This window comes from Neopsephotus bourkii, unplaced genomic scaffold, assembly GCF_033783945.1.
Source record: "Neopsephotus bourkii isolate Nb327-2 ecotype Australia unplaced genomic scaffold, CSIRO-AGI_Nbou_v1 NB_234, whole genome shotgun sequence".
Classification (NCBI taxonomy): Eukaryota; Metazoa; Chordata; class Aves; order Psittaciformes; family Psittacidae; genus Neopsephotus; species Neopsephotus bourkii.
Window position 1 is genome coordinate 13,467,942 of NW_026900744.1, and position 24,801 is coordinate 13,492,742.

General features: G+C 42.0%; 1 protein-coding gene across 6 annotated transcripts in view; it reads left to right on the top strand.

Moving 5' to 3' along the window:
* Positions 1–24,801, top strand: part of PXYLP1 (2-phosphoxylose phosphatase 1) — a 62,809-nt gene that overhangs the window by 15,584 nt on the left and 22,424 nt on the right. For 4 of the 6 annotated variants that reach the window (XM_061345340.1, XM_061345343.1, XM_061345339.1 and 1 more), the window contains exon 2: positions 3,567–3,698. The exons of 1 other annotated variant lie outside the window; for it this stretch is intronic. In XM_061345340.1, coding sequence (XP_061201324.1) covers positions 3,620–3,698 — 79 coding nt within the window. In that variant the 5' untranslated portion in view covers positions 3,567–3,619. Of the gene's footprint in view, positions 1–3,566; positions 3,699–12,027; positions 12,152–24,801 lie in introns of those variants that run through there. One more of the 6 variants, XM_061345345.1, reaches the window with a different exon arrangement.

The following is a 24,801-nucleotide window of genomic DNA, read 5'->3' on the forward strand; positions in this document are numbered from 1 at the left end:
ACTGAGGTAGAGGCTTCAGTATATGGTCTTACATACATCCATGTGATGCCTGGCAACTTGATATCAAGTAGGAGCTGATAACAAATTTTATTGGCAGGCTCTTATTTAACAGCTACTGAACAGGAGCTGTTCCTGTTCCTCCTAAGTTGTAGCACAGCAACTTTTAATTTGTTAGTAGGCCAAAGTCTATTTAAGTCTTTCCATTTTGTTTATAATTTCTTGAATACTGTGTTTAAACCAGTATGTTTTAAAACAACTTCTGATCTTGCAATTAAGGTTTAAAGCTAATTAATTTTTTCCCTCTAAAACATCTTGCTAATATGAGGTGTATATGATCTCCTTTTTTCAGTCTTGTAATTTTTCCTTTTTTATAGCACCTTTTTTTATGCAGCAGCAGTATTGATGAGCACTGACAGTGCGCGAGACCTCTTGTTCCTAAGAGCTTTTTAGCAGATTTTACCTTCTCCTTCCTGCTCAGTCTGATTTTGCTTTTTCCTGTGGTTCCCTTTCTGTTCTTCCATCTGTTTGATTTAACTGCTTTATTCTCTCCTGGTGTTTTTGTATACACTAATCCTTATAGCTTCTACTCTTTGCAGCTTTGTTTAGTTTCAGTGGGTTAGTTCAGTTTAGTTTCAGCATACCTTTCACTAAGATGTTCCAGGATGAGCTGCGATTTTATGAAACTGAGAGTGTTAAAATTTTTCCTTCTCTTTTTTTTTTTTAACTTTATTTTTATTACTGTTTGCAGATGCCATTTATGGTGCTATTGGCATTTTGGAAAAATACTGTAATAGCTCTGGTTTCTTGCTTCTCAGAATCTTCAGTTCTTTCCATGTTTCCACAGTTTCCAAAAGCTGTAAAGATAGTCCTCCAAGTAAAATGAGATGAAAAGACCTCAATCCTACAAAATGTACATGCATAATACATTTCACTTACTGCAAGCCCCACCGCCTTCGTTTCTGAAAGATCACCACTCATGCTTTGGGTCCCATTGTTTCTCACTGTGGAAGTTACCTTGGGCCAACTTGAAGATCCCACAACTCTTCTTAAGACTAATTACAATAGATAAAATAAGTTCAGTGAGACATGAGTCATTTTCAAATATTAATGAGGAAGTTATGGGGGGGGGTGGATCTGAATTTTGAGATTATGATTTTACATAAGTTATCAGCACTCAGAGAAATCTTGGTAAGATAGTTTTTGGAGAGCAGAAGAGTTTTTATAAACAAATATGTATTAATTACATGTACATGTAAGCCTTTTCATTCTCAAAAGCAGGAAGGAAGCAGGAGAGATCTCTTTTCTGTGAGCAAATTAAGTGCCAGAGCAAAAAAATCCAGTCATGGGGAGAAAACAGGTTATTTTCTGTCAACATGTTTGAGTATGCTGTCATGAACAGAGCTCAGTTCAAAGGATCTGGCAATCTCAGAATATTGCTTTCAAGACTAAGCAATTTCCTGCACCAGGCTAGGAAAAGGCACCTCTTGCACGTAAGAGCAGCTGGTTGTTTAGAAAAGAAAGAAGAAAAAGGGGAACACCCCATCTCTTACACAGAGCCATTTTCCAGTGGAAGATGGATATCTGTGAAGACAGAGCACTTCAGCAAATTCTGTGCACTTTGGGATGACACTTGCAAGGAAAATTGTTGGGTTTACTAACAGTGCTTCTTGTTTGGGTATTTTCAGGAGAGGGTTGGGGTCTTTTGTCTTGGTTGGGTTGGGGTTTTTTTGGTGTTTGTTTGTTTGTTTGTTTGTTGTTTTGTGGTGGTTGGTTTGTTTGTTTGCTTTGTTAGGTTTTTGTTTTGTTTTGGGGTTGTTTTTTTCATTGGGTTTTGGGAGGGGTGTTTTTTTAATAACTCTTGCAATGGCTTATTTAAGTTTTTAAGTTTTATTAAATACTGTTAATTTGAAATATATTGTTCTGATCCTTGTGAAAACTGTTGTTTAAAAATGTTAATACGCAGAATTTTTCCAGGTGTTAAGTCAGTGTACTTTTCCATTTTCTGTGTAGTGGCATTTGTAATTTTATTTACTCCTCATTTTCTTAAATAAGAATTGTGAGCTTTGTATCAGTAAAACATTAGGCTACCAGTTAGAAAGCCATTTTAAAGTTAGGCTACCAGTTAGCCATTTTTAGCATATATTTAAGAGTGTGTGTGTCCTTTGTTAACATGTTGTAGGATAGTTTCGTTTCTAGGGCTGATTTACCAAATTGCTCTTGAGAGCTCTTAGAATCCTAGAATAGTTAGGGTTGGAAAGGACCTTAGGATCATCAAGTTCCAACGCCCCTGCCATGGGCAGGGACACCTCACACTAAACCATATCACCCAAGGCCTCGTCCAACCTGGCCTTGAACACTGCCAGGGATGGAGCATTCACAACTTCCTGGGGCAACCCATTCCAGTGCCTCACCACCCTAACAGTAAAGAACTTCCTCCTTATATTCAATCTAAACTTCCCCTGTTTAAGTTTTAACCCGTTACCCCTTGTCCTATCACTACAGTCCCTAATGAGGAGTCCCTCCTCAGCATCCCTATAGGCCCCCTTTAGATACTGGAAGGCGGTTATGAGGTCTCCACGCAGCCTTCTCTTCTCCAGGCTGAACAGCCCCAACTTTCTCAGCCTGTCTTCATATGGGAGGTGCTCCAGTCGCCTTATGATCCTCGTGGCCCTCCTCTGGACTTGTTCCAACAGTTCCACGTCCTTTTTATGTTGAGGACACCAGAACTGCACACAGTACTCCAAGTGAGGTCTCACGAGAGCCGAGTAGAGGGGCAGGATCACCTCCTTCGACCTGCTGGTCACACTCCTTTTGATGCAGCCCAGAATATGGTTGGCTTTCTGGGCTGTGATCACACACTGCTGGCTCATGCTCATTTTCTCATCGACCAACACCCTCAAGTCCTTCTCCGCAGGGCTGCTCTGAATCTCTTCTCTGCCCAGCCTGTAGCTGTGCCTGGGATTGCTCCGACCCAGGTGTAGGACCTTGCACTTGGCATGGTTAAACTTCATGAGGTTGGCATCAGCCCACCTCACAAGCGTGTCAAGATCCCTCTGGATGGCATTCCTTCCCTCCAGTGTATCAACCGAACCACACAGCTTGGTGTCATCGGCAAACTTGCTGAGGGCGCACTCAATCCCAGTGTCCATGTCAGCGACAAAGATTTTGAACAAGACCGGTCCCAACACCAGCTCCTGAGGAACACCACTTGTTACTCTTTTCCAGCTGGACATTGAGCCATTGACCACAACCCTTTGCGTGCGGCCATCCAGACAGTTCTTTATCCACTGAGTGAGCATTAACCCTGTGTTAGCAGAAGAAGACTTGATTTTATTGGAAATAGCATTATTTTTATTTACTTGAATGTTCTGTCTTGCAGAAATATAGTTAATCTCATAACTAGAGTGGAGACAACTTACAACCTTACTGATAATGTTGCCAATTTGAATTGTCTCATGTGCTTGCCTTAAATTAACTGACACTGTCAAAAGGGTATTTGAATTTTCTTTGCTATAGATGATGCTTCCACATCTGAAACATGTTAGCCAATGTTTTTTTGTTTGCAGGAATCACTGATATATGAAGATGAAACCATGAAGAGAAAGCAGAACGAATAATAATGCTTTTCCGAAACCGTTTTCTGTTCTTGCTGGCTTTGGCAGCCTTATTAGCCTTTTTGAGCCTCAGTCTACAATTCTGTAAGTGTCCTCCCGTTTTGTTTCCTGTGTATGGTCATCTGTAGGTGTGTTTAAAAATAGCCATTCTTACATGTTATTTAAGCATTCTTTTTGTAGTTGAATATTTGGTTGTTGTGTGTTTGGGGTTTTTTTCCAAGTAGGAAAATAAATGTAAGAATAAAGATAGTTGTATGTGCTATCTAGAAATCTATACAATCTAGAGACTTTTCAAATCAGACTATCTCAGAAAAAAAAAATCTTCATTTTGTAGTGCAATTAAGTAATTTAATGCGATTGAATGCTCCCATGAAAGAGAGAAAACACATTTGAGTAAAAACTGCTGCAATTCCTATTCTATATTGCATCAGACCAGAAGAGACTGAGAAAACTGCTGTGAAAGGATTGAATGTTGGAACTTTTTCTTACTTGTACCCTCACACAAACTTTTAAAAGTGGAATTGGCTTATCAGAAGTGGCCAGTTTGAAGGAAAGTTAAGAAAAATATAGATGAAAGATTCATTATATTGTGCTTTAGATCGATTAATCAGGGGTCAGTCCAGAGGGCTGTCACTGATCACTAGGCAGGAAGGTGGTGCTGAATGCAGGTTAATGTCTGTTAATAAATGTGCCAGGTGACTGCTATCACCTAGCTCATGAATGATAACATTTGCTAGGTAAAGCCATGTTTTGTGTAATCCGGTATGTACTAATACATGTTGATGTAATCAGTTGTTCTTAGAAGGCAAGGAAAATGCTTATCCAAAGTAGAGGATAATATTATTATTTGTTGTTGTCGCACTGTGTTTTAATGTAAGAGTGTGGTCTGACTGCTCTGTGCTTTTTTTGCATATTGTGAAAAACCTCCAAACAAACCCAGACTCAGGGGATTACTTTAGATTTAGAATGTGTCTTTTGCATATGATGGACAACTTGAAAATAAAAAAAGGGGGGGGGAGGGCGGGAAGGCAGAGGAAGAAACGTTGTAGGTTTATGTTGGGTTTTTTTTTGTGTTTAAACCCATCTGCATGTACAATGGGGACTTTATGTCACCAAATTGCTTTTTCAACCTCCTGTGGGTGCATGCCAGGAGGTCTATTTGCAGCTTGTTCTGTCCATTAGGCTCTCTATGGCTCTGGCCTTGACATTATCTGGTTGGTTAGGAAATTGTGTATAGTTTGAACATCCTAGAGGAACTTCAAAAGAAATATGAAAGCGAAGTGTTAACAAACGTGACCTTTATTTAAAGATAAGGAGGTATGCATATACAATCACAGAATGGTTGGGGTTGGAAAGAAACTTAAGATCGTCTAGTTCCAAACCCCCTGCCATGGCAGTGACACCTCACACTAGACCAGGTCGCTCAAGCCCGTACCCAACCTTGAACACTGACAGGGGTGGAGTATTCACAATGTGTTTGGGCGTCCAGTGCCTCACCACCCTCGCTGTAAAGAACTTCTTCCTGGTATGTAACCTAAATCTCCCCAGTTGAAGTTTGAACCTGTTGCACCTTATCCTATCACTACAGTCCCCAATGAAGAGTTCCTCTCCAGCATCCCTGTAGCCCCCCTTCAGATACTGGAAGGCTGCTATGAGGTCTCCACGCAGCCTTCTCTTCTCCAGGCTGAACAGTCTCAACTTTCTCAGCCTGTCTTCATATGGGAGGTGCTCCAGTCCCCTGATCATCCTGATGGCCGTCCTCTGCACTTGTTCCAACAGTTCACAGTATCACAGTATGTTAGAGATTGGAAGGGACCTCAAAAGATCATCTAGTCCAATCCCCCTGCCGGAGCAGGAACACCTAGATAAGGTTACACAGGAACGTGTCCAGGCGGGTTTTGAATGTCTCCAAACAAGGAGATTCCACAACCTCCCTGGGCAGCCTGTTCCAGTGTTCCGTCACCCTCACTGAGAAGAAGTTTCTTCTCAGGTTTAAGTGGAATCTCTTGTGCTCCAATTTGTACCCATTACCCCTTGTCCTTTCATTGTTTGCCACTGAGAAGAGCCTGGCTCCATCCTCGTGACACTCCCCCTTTATATATTTATATACACTAATAAGGTCACCCCTTAATCTCCTCTTCTCCAAACTATAGAGACTCAGCTCCCTCAGTCTTTCCTCATAAGGGAGATGCTCCACTCCCTTAATCATCTTAGTTGCCCTGTGCTGGACTCTCTCCAGCAGGTCCCTGTCCTTTTTAAACTGAGGGGCCCAGAACTGGACACAATATTCCAGATGAGGTCTCACCAGGGCAGAGTAGAGGGGAAGGAGGACCTCTCTCGACCTACTAACCACCCCCCTTCTAATACACCCCAGGATGCCATTGGCCTTCTTGGCCACAAGGGCACAGTGTCGGCTCATGGTCACCCTGTCGTCCACCAGGACCCCCAGGTCCCTCTCCCCTACACTGCTCTCTAACAGGTCGTTCCCCAGCCTATACTGGAACCTGGGGTTGTTCCTGCCCAGATGCAGGACTCTACACTTTCCCTTGTTATATTTCATCAAGTTACTCCCTGCCCAACTCTCCAGCCTGTCCAGGTCCCTCTGGATGGCAGCACAGCCTTCTGGCATGTCAGCCACTCCTTCCAGCTTAGTGTCATCAGCAAACTTGCTGATAGTACACTCAATTCCCTCATCTAAATCGTTGATGAATATATTAAATAATACTGGTCCCAGTACCGACCCTTGAGGCACTCCACTAGATACAGGCCTCCAACTAGACTCCGCCCCATAGACTACAACTCTCTGGCTTCTCTCCTTCAGCCAGTTCACAGTCCACCTCACTACCCGATCATCCAGACCACACTTCCTCAATTTAGCCGCGAGGATGCTGTGGGAGACCGTGTCAAACGCTTTGCTGAAGTCAAGGTAGACCACATCCACCGCTCTGCCATCATCCATCCACCGTGTTATTTCCTCATAAAAGGCTACGAGATTGGTCAAGCACGACTTCCCCTTGGTGAAGCCATGTTGACTGCCCCTCATAACCCTCTTATCCTTGATATGCCTTAAGATGGCACCAAGGATAAGGTGTTCCATCACTTTCCCAGGAATGGAGGTGAGGCTAACCGGTCTATAGTTACCCGGGTCCTCCTTCTTGCCCTTTTTGAAGACAGGAGTGACATTTGCTTTCCTCCAGTCCTCAGGCACCTCTCCCGTTTCCCAAGACTTGGTAAAGATGATGGAGAGCGGTCTAGCAATGACCTCAGCCAGTTCCCTCAGCACCCGCGGGTGCATCCCATCTGGACCCATGGATTTATGGATGTCCAGATTGCTCAACTGGTCTTTAACCCATTCCTCATCGACTAAGGCAGACCGCTCCGTTGACCTATCTTCATCCGGGGTCTCAGCGGTACAGGGCTCTTCAGGACTGCCTCCGGCAGAGTAAACAGAGACAAAGAAGTCATTCAGTAACTCTGCCATCTCTGTATCTTCTGTCACCAGGACACCCGTCCCATTCATCAGCGGGCCTACATTGCCTGTGGTGTTAGTTTTACCTGCCATGTACTTGAAAAAGCTCTTTCTGCTGTCTTTGACCCCTCTCGCCAGCTTTAATTCCAAGGAGGCCTTAGTCATCCTAGCAGCTTTCCTACATCCTCTAGCAGCAGCCTTATATTCTTCCCAAGTGGCCAGCCCTTCCTTCCATGACCTGTAAACTCTCCTCTTCCACTTGAGCATACCGAGCAATTCCCTATTTAGCCATGCAGGTCTCCTGACCCTCTTCCTCGACTTCCTACGTGTCGGGATGCTCTGATCTTGAGCTCGGAAAAAGCAGTCCTTGAACGTCAACCAACTATCTTGGGCCCCTTTACCTTCAAGCAGCCTTGCCCACGGGATTTCCCCTAGCAATCGCTTGAAGAGGCCAAAGTTTGCCCTGCTAAAGTCCAGGGTTGCGATTCTACTTGCTATTCTACTGACCCTACCACACAAGATCCTGAATTCTACCATCTCGTGGTCACTGCAACCAAGGCAGCCCTCAACCTTCACTCCTTCAACCAGACCCTCCTTGTTAGTGAGGATGAGATCCAGCAGCGCACCTCTCCTGGTTGGCTCATCCACCATTTGCATGAGGAAGTTATCATCCATACACTGGAGGAACCTCCTGGACTGCGGCTGGGTTGCCGAGTAGTCCTTCCAGCAAACATCAGGGAAGTTAAAATCCCCCACGACGACCACGGCCTGTGACTGTGAGGCCGCTCTCAGCTGCCTGTAGAAGGCCTCGTCAACTTCCTCACCCTGATCCGGTGCCCTGTAACAGACCCCCACAACAGTATCACCCCTGCCAGCCTGCCCCTTAATTCTCACCCACAGACTCTCAACTCGCTCATCATCTGTCCCAGGACAGAACTCAACGCATTGTAGCTGCTCTCGCACATAAAGAGCAACCCCACCACCCCGCCTGGCTGGCCTGTCTTTCCTGAAAAGGACATAGCCCTCCATGACTATATTCCAGTCATGTGAGCTGTCTCACCACGTCTCTGTAATTGCCACCAGATCATAATCTCCTGACTTAACACAGGTTTCTAGCTCCTCCTGCTTATTTCCCATGCTGCGAAATGTCCTTTGTCCTTTTTATGTCCTTTTAAATGTTCCATGTCCTTTTTATGTTGAGGACACCAGAACTGCACACAGTACTCCAGGTGAGGTCTCACGAGAGCAGAGTGAAGGGGCAGGATCACCTCCTTCGACCTGCTGTCACACTCCTTTTGATGCAGCCCAGGATATGGTTGGCTTTCTGGGCTGCGAGCGCACACTGCCGGCTCATGTTCATTTTCTCATTGACTGACACCCCAGAGTCCTGCTCCTCAGGGCTGCTCTGAATCTCTTCTCTGCCCAACCTGTAGCTGTGCCTGGGATTGCTCCAACCCAGGTGTAGGACCTTGCACTTGACCTTGTTGAACTTCATGAGGTTTGCACTGGCCCATCTCTCAAGTGTATCAAGGCCCCTCTTGGACAGCATCTTTTCCCTCCAGCATATCAACTGAACCACATAACTTAGTGTCATCACCAAACTTGCAGGTGTGTGAATCACATTTTATCAAAAGAGGAAGTTATTTTTCAGTGAATTAGAAGATAACATTCGTACAAGTAGAGGTCCAGAAGATGTTTGAGGGGGTGCTTTGAAAAGCACTTAAGATACAGCAGGCAGACATCATGAGGCTTAGTGCCAATACCAAAATACATGTAGAAATTTTTACATAATGAGAACTGTAATAAAGGCTAACAGAAACCAAGTAGTTTAAAGCATAGAGGTAATCTGATATTTTAACTTCTACCAGCTTCAGATTGTAGAGCCAGTTCTTCAAACTCGGAGCTAAGGCCATCTCCAGAGGAAAGACAAAGCTCTCTTCTTCTATCACCATCTAAAACTATTATGGAAACCAGCAGGAATTTGGAGAATTTAAAAAACAAACCAAAGTCTTAAAGCCAAAACCAGTTCTTCCCCTCTGACCACAAAACAATCCACTATCTGCAAAATTATCTTAAGAGCCTACAAGTGTTTGATGAGCTGCTTTCAGATTAAACATAGGTGTACATTTTTAAGTCTTCTCCAAGTTTCAGTTCCTTACTGGTTTAACATTAAATTAAGAAAACACTTGGTTCTGAACTTGAGCTTTTAATGAAATGGGCATGCACATATTTAAGGAAGTGTAGTTTCAGTACTGTGCTAGGGCAGAATGTTTATAGTCAATCTCCATAACTAATATAAATGCATAGAATTGCCGTTTTGATAGAAGTGGATTAAGTACTAGCACATGGTGACTGAAAAGCTGACTCAGTAAAGCAGTAACCCCCATAACATCCATTAGAAAACACCTGTCAGTCCCTCTGATACTGCATGATATGGAGCACTTTACTGCAATAGAGTATTGAAGGATGGGAACTTTTAGGTGTCTAACTCTGCTTAGACACTACATACTACATAGACACTACATACTTAGTAGGTCTGTATTTACCATTTGTTTCATATTGCCATATTGAAGGTCCTTCCTTGCACTGAATCTCTTCTTCTTAACACATAACACAGTATGGAGCCATGTGTCCCTCATAGTTTGATTCTTGCTGCTGCACAAATTGATACTAATGTAGCCTTGTTTTATTTATTAAGGGTTTTTTTGTTGTGGTGCTTTTTTTCTGAAAGCAATATGCTTCTTTTCTTTTTCTTCAGACTGTAAAATTCAGTTTCAAAATTTTGGTCCCTTCTGAGCTGCCTGGAGAAAAAATGTGATCATACTGCTTTATATTAATCGAATACTGCATTCAATTTTGGGACCCTCACAAGACAGACATTGAGGTGATGGAGCAGATCCAAAGAACAGTGAAGCTGGTGAAGATCTGGAGCACAAGTCTTATGAAGGACAGCTGAGGGAACTGGGGTTACTATTATAACTATTCTATGATTCTATGATTGTTTAGTCTGGAGAAAAGGAGGCTGAATTGAGTGAGACCTTACTGCTGTCCCTACAACTACCTGAAAGGAGGTTGTGGTGACGTGAGGGTCAGTCTCTTCTCACAAGTAAGCAACAGGATGAGAGGAAACGGCCTCAGGGTGCACTAGGGGAGGTTTTAGACTGAATATTAGGAAACCTTTCTTTACTGAAAGTGTTGTCAAGCACTGGAACAGGCTGTCCAAGGAAGTGTTTCTGTCACCATCCCTGGAGGCATTTAGAAGATGTGTAGATGAGGTGCTTAGGGACATGGTTCATTGATTGACTTGGCAATGCTCAGTTAATGATTGGACTCCATGATCTTAAAGGTCCTTTCCAACCTGAATGATTCTATAATTTGTGGCAGATCACAGAATGAAAATGAGAGTTTTTACTTTTAGGCTTAGGAAAATGCCCAAGGCGCTGACTTTTGTTTGTTTTGCTTTGTTTGTCTGTTTGAAGGGAGCTACCTCCTGAAACATTTGGAGTGGAAATGGATGTTTTATGCTGTTGTGAGATTGTGATTCTCTGTTAGCAAGCAGTGCACAGCTTTCTGGAGGAGGTCTGGTCATTTTTAAAACATACTACTGCTTTTCTAAGCAGTGAATGTTGGAAATATTTCTTCCTTTCGGCACTAAATTTGTTTGTTTACAAATGTGAATCAGTAACAGTAGAGGCATAATTATACAAATGATACATATCTTTCTTTTTTAAACTTCTGCTTTAGGTCAGAGCATCACTCCTGTAAATGTTTGATATTATATCCCCTCTTGTCCACATGTGGAACTGTGGTAATCTGAAGCCAATCTTGTGAGATGTAGCTGACTCTGAAGTAAAGGGAGCGGTGAAGGCCATGTTCAGCTGGTTTTCTGTAGGTTCTGACTCAATATTACAAACAGCCCCCACTGGGATCACTGACAAGGTTACAGCCTGTCCCATGCTTGAACTGTGAGAGTACAGGAATTGCTTGCAGCAGTTTGCCACCAGGCAGCAGAAATCAGTGCTGGTTTACTTTCACAGGCTATGCTGTGAAGGGTCTGAAATTGCTTAGTGAGCAGTGATTCCTGCAGCCATAGTGACGTGGAGCTGATAGGTGGTGTGTTGGCAGTCCTAATGTAAGTCTGTCCTTCCTTGTAAAACAAACTCCCAAGGCAATCGTTTCAGAGCTAACAGTTGTCACATCTCAGGTTTAGACATGAGGAGAGAAACGTTGAGGAAAATAACTAGGATTGGACCTCAGAGTCTTCAGTTGTGGTAGACAGGGCATGGATCCAGGATCCAAGGAAGACTCTATGTCCTGTTTGATGTTTGTTTGTGGTCCCTTTCTCTTCTGTCTTAGTTTCTGAGTTCCAATCTAAACTAGTCTGCTTTCTTATGTTGTTTTTCCCCCAGGACTGGTGCTTTACATGGATACTAACACTTTAACTTCCAGGGTAAATAATTGAGAAAGTTTTGCCCAAAATCTCTCTCAACAGCAAACAGCTTTGAATGCTTAAAGTATTCTGTCCCACCAGTGGGGGACATGGACCACATGCAGTGGATGGACATGGACCATTTGGAAAGGATCACTCTTACGAGAGCCGAAGCTACTCTCTGTGTTATATCTGCACTGCTGTGGTACGAGTGGTACCAGTGCTGAGCATTCAGTTCACATTTGTCAAATGTTGTGTGCTGGGTTGGCTTGCTGGATCAAATACCATCTAAATCTTCCTCATTTCCTTATCCTGTGAAGAGGGAGACATGTAAGCACACTACTTTTGATAGACAGTTGGAGAAAGGACTTTTAACTGTAATAGTAATTCTTCAAGGTGATGTAGTTGCTGTGTATCCCATAAGGTATCTTCCTTCCTTCTGCCAGAATCCTCTGCCAAGTAGGTTTTGGACAATGAGAGACTTGACTAGTTGTGCTCTTTATGCCCTTGTACAGAAACAAAAGGCAGAGGGTCCGAGTACAGTCTCTCTGTATGCTGGTTCCCACTGCATGAGGTGCCAGGCTTGCCTGCCTGAGGTGCTGCCAGCTGGCTTCTGGGTATTTCACTTGGAGCAGTAGGGTAAGGCAACTTTCTTGAAAAAGTCCTACTTTTTTTTTCGAGCTATTTACATAAATAATGCCTTAGGTTTTGTTTCTGAATGTATGTGGTAGATGATACAAAAAGGAGATTTGAGGCATGTTTGAAAACTTCATAGTTTTGCCAGAGTTGTTTACTATTTCTAGTAGGCACATAGAAGACCCTTAAAAAGGCATTTATACTTGATAAAAACTTACAGATCTTAATGGTTCTAGGCATCTTTTATATAATTGTGTGGCCTGGACTCTGAAGCAGAAGACTGGGAGCCAGATGTGTTCTCACATTCAGTTTGGCTGTTGTACATTGTGAAATCTGGACCAGATCAGCAATAGAGGAAAACCCTCTTGAATGGCAAATACTTCTGAATTTTGTACGTTTAATTTTTAAATAGATTAGAAAAATGCAGTGTTAAAAACTCTCAATATGTTCCACTGCCGGTTGAAAGCACACTATGTCATCTCTGTCGGATAACTACAGTGATGAGAGTTTGTTTGGTAAACACACTGAAAAGGGTGGCTGTTTGGCTTCCAAACCAGGTATGACTGACAGGTTAAAGTTTTATTGGGAACTGTCATTGTTTCCCTCCTGTTTTATGTTTGCGGCCAGATTATGTAAAAGAGTGGAGAAGTTTTTTCCTTACAGTATCATTCCACATGTTTTTATTTTTCCCCTCTTTTTCTGTCATGTAAATGGTCATGGTTCTAAAATGATTTAAAACTTAATTACTAGAGACAAAAGAACTGACTTTGATAGACTTTTCGGTTAGTTCTAAAATGGAATAATGTTTTTCTCTTAAAAGACTTCAGTGTTTGCTTTGTCAGAAAAACTGCAGAATGGAAAAATGGCCTGTGCTGGATTGTGGTCTGTATTTTTGTCTCTGTAAATATTATCTGTAATGCTGCTGACTAAAACTGGGCAGTTTACTTCTGTGAAAACAGAGTGAATGCAGGTTGGGATACTTTATTCTTGTTGCTAGAGGAATAACTCAACCACTGCAGCCCTTTCCTTTATACTCAGTGCTGTGTAAAATGCCCAGACCAGTGCAAAGGGATTGTAAATCCAGTGGCTGGGGGAGTTGCTGTGCAATAGAGATGGATCAGTGCAGCTAGATTCAAGTGTGCTGTAAGGGCTGTGGTTCTGCAGCCTCATGCTGAGGGAAAAAGGCATAATTTAGGACCCTGTCAGTTAATTATACTGGTTAGTCCTTAGGTCAGCTCAGGAACAGGAGGTTGCAAGTATGCCTGAAGAGCTGCTTTCTTTTTTTCCCTTACAATTGGTGTAGTACATGAGAACCCAATTACTGGGTGAGCACAGACCTTCCACTGTATTAGAACATCTGTGACTGACTGCAGAAGCCTTAAGGTGGGTCTCCTCAGGATGCTTCAACTATTTATCTTTATCTTGAATAAACCAAACTGAAAGAAAATTTAAAAGTTAGCTGTTAAGATGCCAAATATAATCACTCTAAAGCTTACTTGACAATGACTGCAGACTCTTTTTTTTTTAATTGAATGCAGCTATTTTTTTTTCCATTGAGGCACATACCTTTATTTTACTTTGTTTTTTATTTTTGCTTACATTTACTGAAAGCCTAAAGAAAGTAATAGACAACAGAAGACTAAAACTAACCCTGTGGCAGGCATAAACTAGAAACCTTCCTTTTGAGCCTGCCTGCTTCAGGCACTTCAGAATCATGAAGTTCCTGGCTTTCAGGCAGATCCTGCATATGGAACTTCTCTTCTGGCTGGAAGTTTGTTTCCCTGAATACTTTAATACCTTGCTCTGTGCCTCAGGCCTGTCTTTGATAAAAAGAATTCTGGTACCTGCAACTGCTTTTTAGGATGTCAGCCACTACGCTGGCAGGGTGCTGGTTCCCATGTAAAGTGGTGTGTAAGGAGATTTTTTTATTTTTTTTCTTTTAAATAACTTTTTCTGCCTTGATGCTTCAGGCGTTGGTGTTGGTGTTTCAGCATGTCTAGAGATGGCATTTTGCTTTTCCAGTAATAATTTCCCTCAATTTTGTCATCTGGTTTTGCACTGGAGGTTTTGTTTTTACAGATGAGTCATGCGAAACAAATCAGGATTCTCCACAAGGAAAAGCAGTAGAGTTTTATTTTGTCAGCCTGAGTGATGCAGCCAGCTCTTACTCTATGAGGACCATGTGGGCACTGTATGCAACCCACCAGGATGTTGCCTGTAGGAGGCAGTTGCTTCCTCTTGGAAGCCTGTTTGCACCCTGCTTGGTGGCTCAATACAGCTATGCAAGAGCGACACTGCAGCTTGGTATCCTCACCACTGCTCGCTGCAGCTCCTACCACAATAGAAGCTGTAGGTAGGTGCTGGATGGTCTGGGGAGGAGGAGGCTCCAGGTGAGTGTGTGTCAGGGTCAAATGCTCAGCAGGGCCTTGCAGGTGGGAATAGAGGTGGAAGCTGAGGGAGTGAAGCGTTCCTGTTCAGCTTTTCCATTTGCAAAGCAGGATGTGTTTCCTTAAGTTGTGAAGCTGTAACTGCGGCACTGCAGATCTGCCACTTTTCCCCCACCCCGAACCAGAATGGGAGTGTGAGCTGCACCCACAGCCTCATAACCAGAGACGGTCGTGGGATGCCAAGAGGAGCTGGGATATGTGAAGTCTGTGGGAAAAAAATGCGTGAGTTGTTTTTTTTCCAGAACTTAATTTCTGAAGAAGGAAGGGTGGAAAGACTCCAAGGTATTCAGTAAAAAGATAATACAAGCTTCTAGCTATTTCTGGATAGAATACATATCCTTACCATCTCTCTGAGGTGAATTCCTGACCATTTTAGCATTATTTCACCTGGAGAAGGCTCTGCGAAGACCTCTAGAGCAGTCTTCAAGTACCTAAAGGGGCCTACAAGGAATCTGAAGAGGGACTTTTTACAAGGGCATGTAGTGACAGGGGAAGGGGGAATGGCTTTAAACTGAAAGAGGGGAGATTTAGACTAGATGTTAGGAAGTTCCTCCCTGTGAGGGTGGTGAGGCACTGGCACACATTGCCCACAGAAGCTGTGGCTGCCCCATCCCTGGCAGTGTTCAAGGCCAGGCTGGACGGGGCTTTGAGCAGCCTGGTCTAGTGGAAGGTGTCCCTGCCTGTGGCAGGGGCTGGAACTAGATGAGCTTAAAGGTCCATTCCCACCCAAGCCATTCTGTGATTGTGTGATCTCTTACTGTTCCTTACCAACAAGCAGTAGCTACTCATGTCCAAGGAGGTTGTGAATGCTCCATCCCTGGCAGTGTTCAAGGCCAGGTTGGACGAGGCCTTGGGTGATATGGTTTAGAGCGAGGTGTCCCTGCCCATGGCAGGGGGGTTGGAACTTGATGATCTTAAGGTCCTTTCCAACCCTAACTATTCTATGATTCTATGATTCTATGTTTCTTATTTTAAGAATATAATTTCTTCAGTGGAAGAAAAAAATTTAAGAGTATTGCTTTTTCCTGATTTATTCAGGTAACCGCATTTCAAAAGCCACAACTTTGGAATTCTTGATACAGGGAAGTTGTTTTTGTCATGTGCTACCAGTGTACAAAATTAAAATGAGACCAGATACATCCCTCCCTGAATTTGCCTTCAAGCTTATAAACATGGCAGATTTTCCACTAATGAGGAGTCTCTGCATTTTTTGAAAGTGCTGATTTAATCTGAATTTAAGATTAAAGGGAAAAATAAGCCACAAATAATATATACAAGGCTGTGTACATTTTCATAGCGAATGAAGAAAACTAACTGTAAATACACAGATATTTGTTAAAGATGCTTTTTATGTTGTAACTGGAGATACTTAAATAACTTTTTTTGTGATTCTCAAAAGTGGTGATCTTATGTACTACAGAAGGCAGAAATTAAGCCTTGAAGGGGGAGGAGACACAATGAATACTTGACAACGACACTGTGAGACAATCTTATTTTCTCCCACAAAAATAAATCAATCATTTTAAAATATATTCTTCAATTATGGGTCAGGTTAGGTTGCTTCAGACAGGATTTGACCTATAGAAATTACCTGGCAGGCTACAGAAATTCATAGATCTTCTTTAAATACGTATTTTGGCTTCATCTGTGATGATTATTTGAAATGTATTTAAGCAGATATTAATGTGAGCTGTTAAAATACATGTTTGAAAGATATTGTAAGTAAAACCTAATATTTTGCAAAATCTAACAGCAAGTTACTAGTTAGGCTTCTGCAAACCCTTACTACAGTATTAGATTATATTATGGAGAGAAGGAGACAAGACTAAAAAATAATAAGCATTTTAACACTATTTTTCTTAAAATTCAGCTCAAGTCTTAGTCCTAATATCTGCAAGAAAGTTTAAAAGTGTTGAAATTTTTGCTTCAGTCTTTTAATAATTATAGCGATACATCTTACATATTTTGAATATGTGAAAGGGTCAATGACTCTTTTAGGGACAGTCTTATAGGTATGAACCTATCATTACTTTTTCTGAGTCTTGAATGGATAGTAAACAAAGGAAAATCAATACTCCCAGAAGGAAAAAAAAATGTTGTGCTTACAGTAATTAATATTTTTGTCAGCCTTTACCTAGACTAATGCATTGATCTTAATTCTCTCTCTTTATATTTAACTTTGGAGTTAACTGTTTTGTTGCTGATACTTAAGCTATATTTGTTGGAATACCTGTGCTGCAGTTAAATCCTTCCTGTTCCTGCATCCTGTCAAACTGGGCTCTTGCTCAATGCCACAGAGGTTCCACCAGAAGATGACTTGTATGTTACATGTAGTTGTATTTTATTTAAACAAATCTGATCTGTGTTTCTTTCAGTGATGTGGGTAATACCTTTATCTTTCTACACACCATGGTCTGGCTGTCTCAAGATACTTGGATTTATCACCAGAATGAGAAAGGATTTAAATTTTTTTCATTGTGATTATGTGAGACACAGCTATAGGTTTGTTGTGTGAAGATATGAGACTGGCCTTTGCTCCTTCTAAAGCACTCTTCAGCCAAGGGCCCTTCTCTTGAGGGGCCTTGTGGAGGCCAAGAGGCTCCCCAAGGAATGAGTGTACTCCTTGGTGACCTGGACTAAGATTTTTTGCAATTCAGTGGTGTTCCAGTGTAACTGCTAGAAGCTATATTGCAGTTGAACTCTTACAACCATGTGCATAGCTAGTCTTGCATGAAAGTCTGTGAAAATGCAGTTGGCTTTGGGGGGAGCTAATAGAAGATGATTGTATATTGTTTTCTTCTTATGACTTACGATTTATTGTCGGTTTTTTCCTACCTCTTCAGATATTGCAGTCATTTTACAGTCCTATGAGCTTATGTTGTATTACTCTATTATGAACTCAGTAGTGGGTTTTTTTGGAACCATTGCTTGGGACTGTCTGGCATGGCAGTTGCGGACAATTTGAGATACAGTACATAGAATAAGTACCTCAGATTTTCTGTAAAGCTTTAATAAATGCTCCGGGTTTTGTTTGTTTTTTGTTTGTTGTTATTGTGAGGTTTTATTAACGTGGAGTATACCACTTATTCCTATGCCACTTTTTCTTCTGTCTTTTTTTTTCCTTCTATGAGCCAGTAGTTACTTGCCTTTTTATGTCAGCTGAATGTCTTCTTAGAACAGTGCAGTTTGTACTTTAACGTGTATAAACTTGATGATGAGCGATTTCAGTTAAGACACGACAGTGAAGAAATTTGGGCTTTTTAAGAGTTACTTGGTCATACAAAGCTTTAGTATGGCTACTAATGTTCTATATTATAGGTGTTTTAGCCAATGTATGTAACTTTTAAACTGTATACAGTTGTCTGCACAGTGCGTTGAGCAACCTGATTGGAGTTAGCTCTGCTTTAAGGGCTGTGTTGAAACAGATGACCTGCAGAGGTCCCTTCCAATCTAAATGGTGAGTTTATTCTGTACCAGTAGACAGTCGATCCAGTGATTATTTATGTATTTATTTATGAGCAAATTCCTTTTTTCTTTTTTAAAATTTCAGGAGTACTGCCCTTCTCAACTCAACAAAAGCACAGTAATGCAGTTCTCTGCTGTTCTGTTTCCATAGGCTTCTAATGCTGAGTCAAGCTGCCATACCGGTAACGGCAGATGTGTTTTGGATTGGCAGGTCTGTCTTTTAAAGCCAAAAAACCCACCAAACTGTTCTATGATTTTTCCATAGGTTAGTTGTATACTGATCTGAACTGTTTTTTAGCACATGTAATGTTGCTTTTTACATTCTGAAATTCACCTTGTTTGTAGAAATACTAAAGAGAGATGGTTGTATTTCTGATGTGAAGCTGTTACATACTTTATAATCATAAAATGTTTGGGATTCAGGTTTGGTTCAAGCAGGTGAAATCTGCACAGTATAAGCCCTCAATGCTCACAAGAATGTAGCCCCTCTGAGCAGGGTTTTCATTCTAGCTCCTGTTTGGGTTTTCCAGGATAACAGATTTCAGTGTTAGAGAGGCAGTTGTGTGGATCCAGTCCCCAGAGCCGCGGGCTGCCAGGAAGACAGACGTGCTTTGGGCAGCTTTGGTCTTCGTTCACCTGTGGATGAACAGGCAAAGGCAGAGAGAACGCCTGGGTCTGATTCTGCTCATCTCTTTTACCCACTCTGCTGAGCTTCCCTGTTCTGGCTGGTTGGGCAGTGGGAAGTGATTGTCACCTTCTTTTCCATGTGCAGTTTCTCAGCTGATCATCCACTTGCTATAGGCTGCTTTCCTTTACACCTTTGTTTTTTCATGTTTCGTAGATTATGGCATTGAAACAAAACCTGGGTGTCTTAATCTAAGAAGGTAAAGACAGCCTCATCACCCTGCTTTGTTTTAGTACAAGCCATTTATTAATCCTTTGCTGACCACTCTCTTAGACCAGCTGAGAATTCACAGTCAATTTGTACTCTATTAATAGCTTTATCCCTCTTTAATTAGACCTTTTAGCACAATGCTATCTATTAATTGCAAATGGATTCCTTGTGCATAAATTGTTTGTTCTCCTTTGTTTGAGATTTGTGTTCTGCATCTTCATCAGAGGAATGTTCTAACTCTCTTCCCTCCTTGTTCAGAGTTCAGGCACAGAGTCTCAATGTGAGAATACCAAGAAACTATCATAACATCAGTGGTTATAATGCAGTTGTATTCCTCCGTTTATGGGCTACGTGCAGTCTTCAGGAAATCATGGATGACTGCTTAAACATTAGATATGATGATAGGTTTGTTGTTCAGAACTGTGCTTTGTGCTTGCCTTAATCCCCACTGTGCTGTTGCAATTTTAGTTGAAAACCATCTGTTTTATGGATGTGCTAGTTCTCCTGTATGTATCTGTTTCATATTCTTCAGATAGTTTTGCTGCATGTTTCTTCTTAGTCCTCTTAATTTTCCTCTTGCAATTTATCTTCCAGGCAGTTTTGTTCTTTTATCTGTGCTTTTGCTGGGCTTTCATTGCTGAAACAATACGGTGATTTACTTAATGCAAAGTGTCTCATCATTTGACTCTGAAGATTTTTGGAAAATTTATTGTGTGTTCTTGGGCTTGTGTGTCTTCTGTGATTAATGAGGTTTCTTAGGCTGTACTGATTTTGAAGATTTTAGTGACTGCAGGCAGGGTGGTGGGGGTTTTTTTTGGGGGGGGGGGTGGTTTAATTTCTGTTTCCAAAATTACTTCCCTTTTAAATTTTCAAAGCTCGCTCACGAAGAGAAAAGCAGTGCTTGCACATACTAAATGGCATTGTGGTTTATTTCTTAATGATGTTGGGTTTAAGCAGTTTGTATTTAAAAGACTGAGGTTTTTGTGGACTTACTGTAGTGAATTGTAAAGTCTTGGAAAATGGAAGTGATCTCCCTTTATGAGTTTTGTGAGATGGTTGGATTAAAAGAGCTGGAAACCCTAGGTACGTGGTGTAATTTTGGGTTTACCAACTGCACACATTAATACTGATGGAGATAAGAAATAAGATTCACCATCTTCCTCTAAGCTGGTTTATGGCAAGTGTCCTAAAGATATCAATAATGCTGTGATGCAGAGAATGCTGTTTTGAATTTCTGAGGTTAATGACTGTGCCTGGACAGCCTTCCGCAGCACAAAAATCTGTCAGGCTCTACAGTATTAAATATGTTGTTCTGGGCTTTACTTCTAGCAAACCCATGCCAGTTTTCTGTGCCCTGGTGCTGACAAGGACAAACAAGTGAGCTGGCTTGGCTTGGGTAAGCAGTGGCATATGGTGCTGAGATCACTTTCCTGAGCAGGTCAGGTTGTGGACAGAAAACAGTTGGGATTAGATATCAAACAGAAAGCTGCTAATTTAATGCAGTAGTGAAAATATTGATTTGAATTTGTAAGGCTTTTTATCTTGGAAGGACACTCATGTAGAGAAGTGGCAGATGTCTGTGGATTGCGTTTGACGGATAACATTAACATATTAAACAGTTTTCATCCTGTGCCTTTGCAGAGGCTATGGCTGATCTGTAGACATGATGGGGTTTCCTGCCTTTTGTGCCCTTGAGAGAGATTACTCTATCTGACCCAGGTGTGCAGACACAGAGATACTGCTGGGAAGTGCAGAAAGCAGCTGTGTTGGGTGGTGATGGAAAGATGCTTTTACTAGTGAGCAGATGTACAGAATTTGTTACAGCCCAAAAAGCTGCTGAGTTGGTGTTCTGAAACCACGGGAGCAATGCTTGTAAAGATGGGCAAAGATTTACTTTTAAATCCTTTAATCTGTTTGCTTTTACCTATGTGTTTTGTGATTTAATCCTGTCTATGAAGACCCCTAAGAGGCAATGACATGCACCTGAAGCTGTAGATAACTGTATTCTATCTTTTAAAGGGGTAAAAAATATTTTATCTAGGATAATAAAAAACAATTGTGCAGAATTCCTCTTTGAGGAGTAAGAGGTTAGTACCAAGAGTTAATGAATTCCTTAAAGAATAAATGCAGGGGAGCATGCGTGTTTCAGCAGCAGAGACCCAGTGTCAAAGATGTTTAAGTGTTAGCGACAGATTGCTAGGGAAGAGAACAGGAGCAGCTGCTGTACTCTACTGCACAGGGCATATTTTTGTAACATTCTCAGCTGCTGTCAATGAAACGATCACTGAAGCCAGAGGATATGCAGTCCATGTTCCTGAGAATTTTTTTTTTTTTTTTGCCATGTTTCCTTCTGCAATGTTGAACAATTATTGTTGGCCTCTATGTTTGTGTTCAGTTCACATGTGAAATCTGCCAAGTGTCTTTTTTTTCAGCCATGATGTAATCATTGCTGCACAGCTTTCCACTCCAGGATTTGTAAGATCCAAAAAATACACAGGGAAAAAAGAAATAACAAAGGTCACCACCCACAGGCAAATTATGGCAGTAGCATTCAGCCCATTGTGTCCTGCAGCTACCTTTTCATGTTGACCTTTATTTGAGACAATACTGTGGAAATGGGAAGATTTTCCAGCTGTTTCTGAACACAGCTGATAAAAGCTGTTTTGAAAATCTGTTCTAGGACAACTCAGCTGGATTAGTTCATTTACCAGTTGCTGAGTTCTGTAGACAGACACAGGACGGAGCTTTAGAATCTTATAGTAGTGCTCATGGATTTTGTTAAATAAGTTGTTAGATAGTGTCTGGCTCTACTGTATTTATAAAAATCATGTTTCCAGCCCATAAAACCCTTCTACTTTGTATACTTAAGCCTTGTGTGGTACCCTTCGGGACACTGATTTGGTACAGTCAAAGTCATCTCACAGCCTGATAAGACACGACAGCTATGCAGATACATCGATAGGAATGACTTCATTTATAGCATCATGGTGCAGTTTATGTAACACTTCTCATTTGTGAATCCTAATGAGACAAGGATAGGCAAGGGACCAACATAACTGCTTCATCCTAAGCACTGATGGGTTTTTTTCTGCATCCTGTCACTAAACCTGGAGCATGAGCAATATCTGACTTGAGTAATGTGTTTGTAGAGTAGGAAATCTGTCTGTGGGTCTAGATGTCTAGTAGGAACCTCCCCCATCCCCTTCAAATTGACTGGAGAGCCAAGCAGTGAAGTAATTAGTGAGAAGCTGGTAAGGAAAAGCTTTATTATGCAGATGTATTTATTTTAAAGAGAGGAGTACATTTAATTGGTGGAAATATAAATCTTTTCCATGTTAAACAACATAGTGTTTCAGTGTAGTAGGAAAACAGAATAGAGGGTAATTTTTCACTTTGGGAGGAGAAGTGGAAAATTACTGTCTTCTTCAGAACTTGAAAAGGCTTGGATTTTCAGTCAGTATTGCTATGTTATTGCTGTCAAGCTGAAAATCCTGGAAGCTATTTAAGCAGTGCCATATGCCCTTCTGAACTGTCAACTGAAAAACAACTGGGGGGTGGGGAACCCTAAAACTATAAAGCTCTTTCAGAGCCACATCTGGATGTAATAAGCACAAGCACCCATTGTGTAATTCAATGTACCTGATTAAATTCAGTCCCAAAACCACAACACTGCAAGGCCTGCCATATTGTGCTTTGGTTAAAAAAGATTTTCTTAACGTATTTATTTTCCTTGTGTAAGTCAGAGTGGGACCATGTAAAAGTATCAGCAAAGCATAAAGCTAATGCAGCTGGAAATAAGAAACTTCTTGTCAGAAATACTGGCATGAGTTGTTTAAACCTTTAAACAACTCATGTACTTTTACCAGTAGTGAAAAAAAATAATAAAAAATCAAAGCTTAAGGAACTAGAAAAAAGGAATGCAAAACAGAAAAATTCAGGCAGCATTTATTAAAATTTCTTATTTCCAGTAGATATGTCCATCTCAGCCTTGACATGTGATTTTCCTCAGGTTACAAATGAAAATGAAGCCAGCAAACCAAAAAGAGCATTTGGTTTGTTTTCACTGTGAGATGCATAATAGTGAGTTGCTGTAGCTGATGGTCTTGTTAGTTATATTGTCTGCTGCACTTTTTTCCTCTAATGACGTCTTTGACAGTCTTTAAAAGGTAGCTGAAACACCTTTATTTGTTAACAGGAAATCTGGTGATGTTTTCTAGTGGTCAGCCTGATGATGCTAACTTAATGCTGGAGTCACATTAGCACAGTAATAATGCACTTGCTCGAGTGGGCAACGTGCAAGCTGTCATCTAGGTTTTGCCAGTCCTGGGGCATGTACTGTGCTTCGTTAGTGACGCTCTGCCCAAGTGAGGTCTGTGATGGATTGACTCCTGCTTCTGTCTTGGGTAATTATTATAAGAAGCAAGGCTTCAGGTGAAGTTTTGGGGAACAGTCATTATCTATGTACCTTAACTTGAATGGCACTGCTCTCATAGACAAAATGTGTACCCATATATGACATTTATGAAAACTCTGATATGCAGCACATGTCACAGTGGGCTGAGCTTCTCTGCCTTTCTGCTGAAGAACAGTTGAGGCAATGCTGAAGTTCTCTTTGGCTGTGAAAAACAGGATCTGTTTATCCTAAATCTTAATTCAAATTTGCCTTATTCTTTCTGGTTAGAAGAGTGGTTGGTTCCTCAGGTGGCCTGCCCAGCTCCCATTCCCACCATGACTGAATGGCTGAATCCTCCAGGTGGAGGGAGGATAGTGAGGGAACTGGTGATTCAGGCTGTGTGCTGACTGGGTCTGCAAAAGTAAAGGAAAAGGGGAAATCACCTCTTTATTAAATCACAGCGAGTAATTTGGGAAGGAAACGAGACTTTTGTCGCATCATTTGCCGAGGTATGTCCAGAGACAACGCTTAAACCGGAGTGAGGGGAAGCACCGCGTCCCACACCCTCAGATATGAGTGGCGAAAGGCCCTCGCCCTCGCCAGGCCTTGCCCAAGAAGCTGGCAGCTCACCGGGGCGGTGCCAGGAGGGGTGGTACCAGGAGGAGCGGTGCCAGAGTGTGTGTGTACTTTTTAACATGTTGTAGGATTGTTTCGTTTCTAGGGCTGATTTACCAAATTGCTCTTGAGAGCTCTTAGAATCATAGAATAGTTAGGGTTGGAAAGGACCTTAGGATCATCAAGTTCCAACCCCCCTGCCATGGGCAGGGACACCTTACACTAAACCATATCACCCAAGGCCTCTTCCAACCTGGCCTTGAATACTATCAGGGATGTAGCATTCACAAACTCCTTGGGCAACCTATTCCAGTGGCTCACCACCCTAACAGGAAAGAATTTCCTCCTTATATCCAATCTAAACTTCCCCTGTTTAAGTTTTAAGGGGTAATCCCTTGTCCTGTCACTACAATCCCTAATGAAGAGTCCATCCCCAGCATCCCTATAGGCCCCCTTCAGATACTGGAAGGCTGCTATGAGGTCTCCATGCAGCCTTCTCCAGGCTGAACAGCCCCAACTTTCTCAGCCTGTCTTCATACAGGAGGTGCTCCAGTCCCCTGATCATCCTGATGGCCGTCCTCTGGACTTGTTCCAACAGTTCTATGTCCTTTTTAAGTTGAGGACACCAGAACTGCACACAATACTCCAAGTGAGGTCTCACGAGAGCCGAGTAGAGAGGCAGGATCACCTCCTTCGACCTGCTGGTCACACTCTTTTTGATGCAGCCAAGAATACGGTTGGCTTCCTGGGCTGCAAGCGCACACTGCCTGCTCGTGTTCATTTTCTCATCAACTAGCTCCCCCAAGTCCTTCTTCGCAGGGCTGCTCTGAATCTCTTC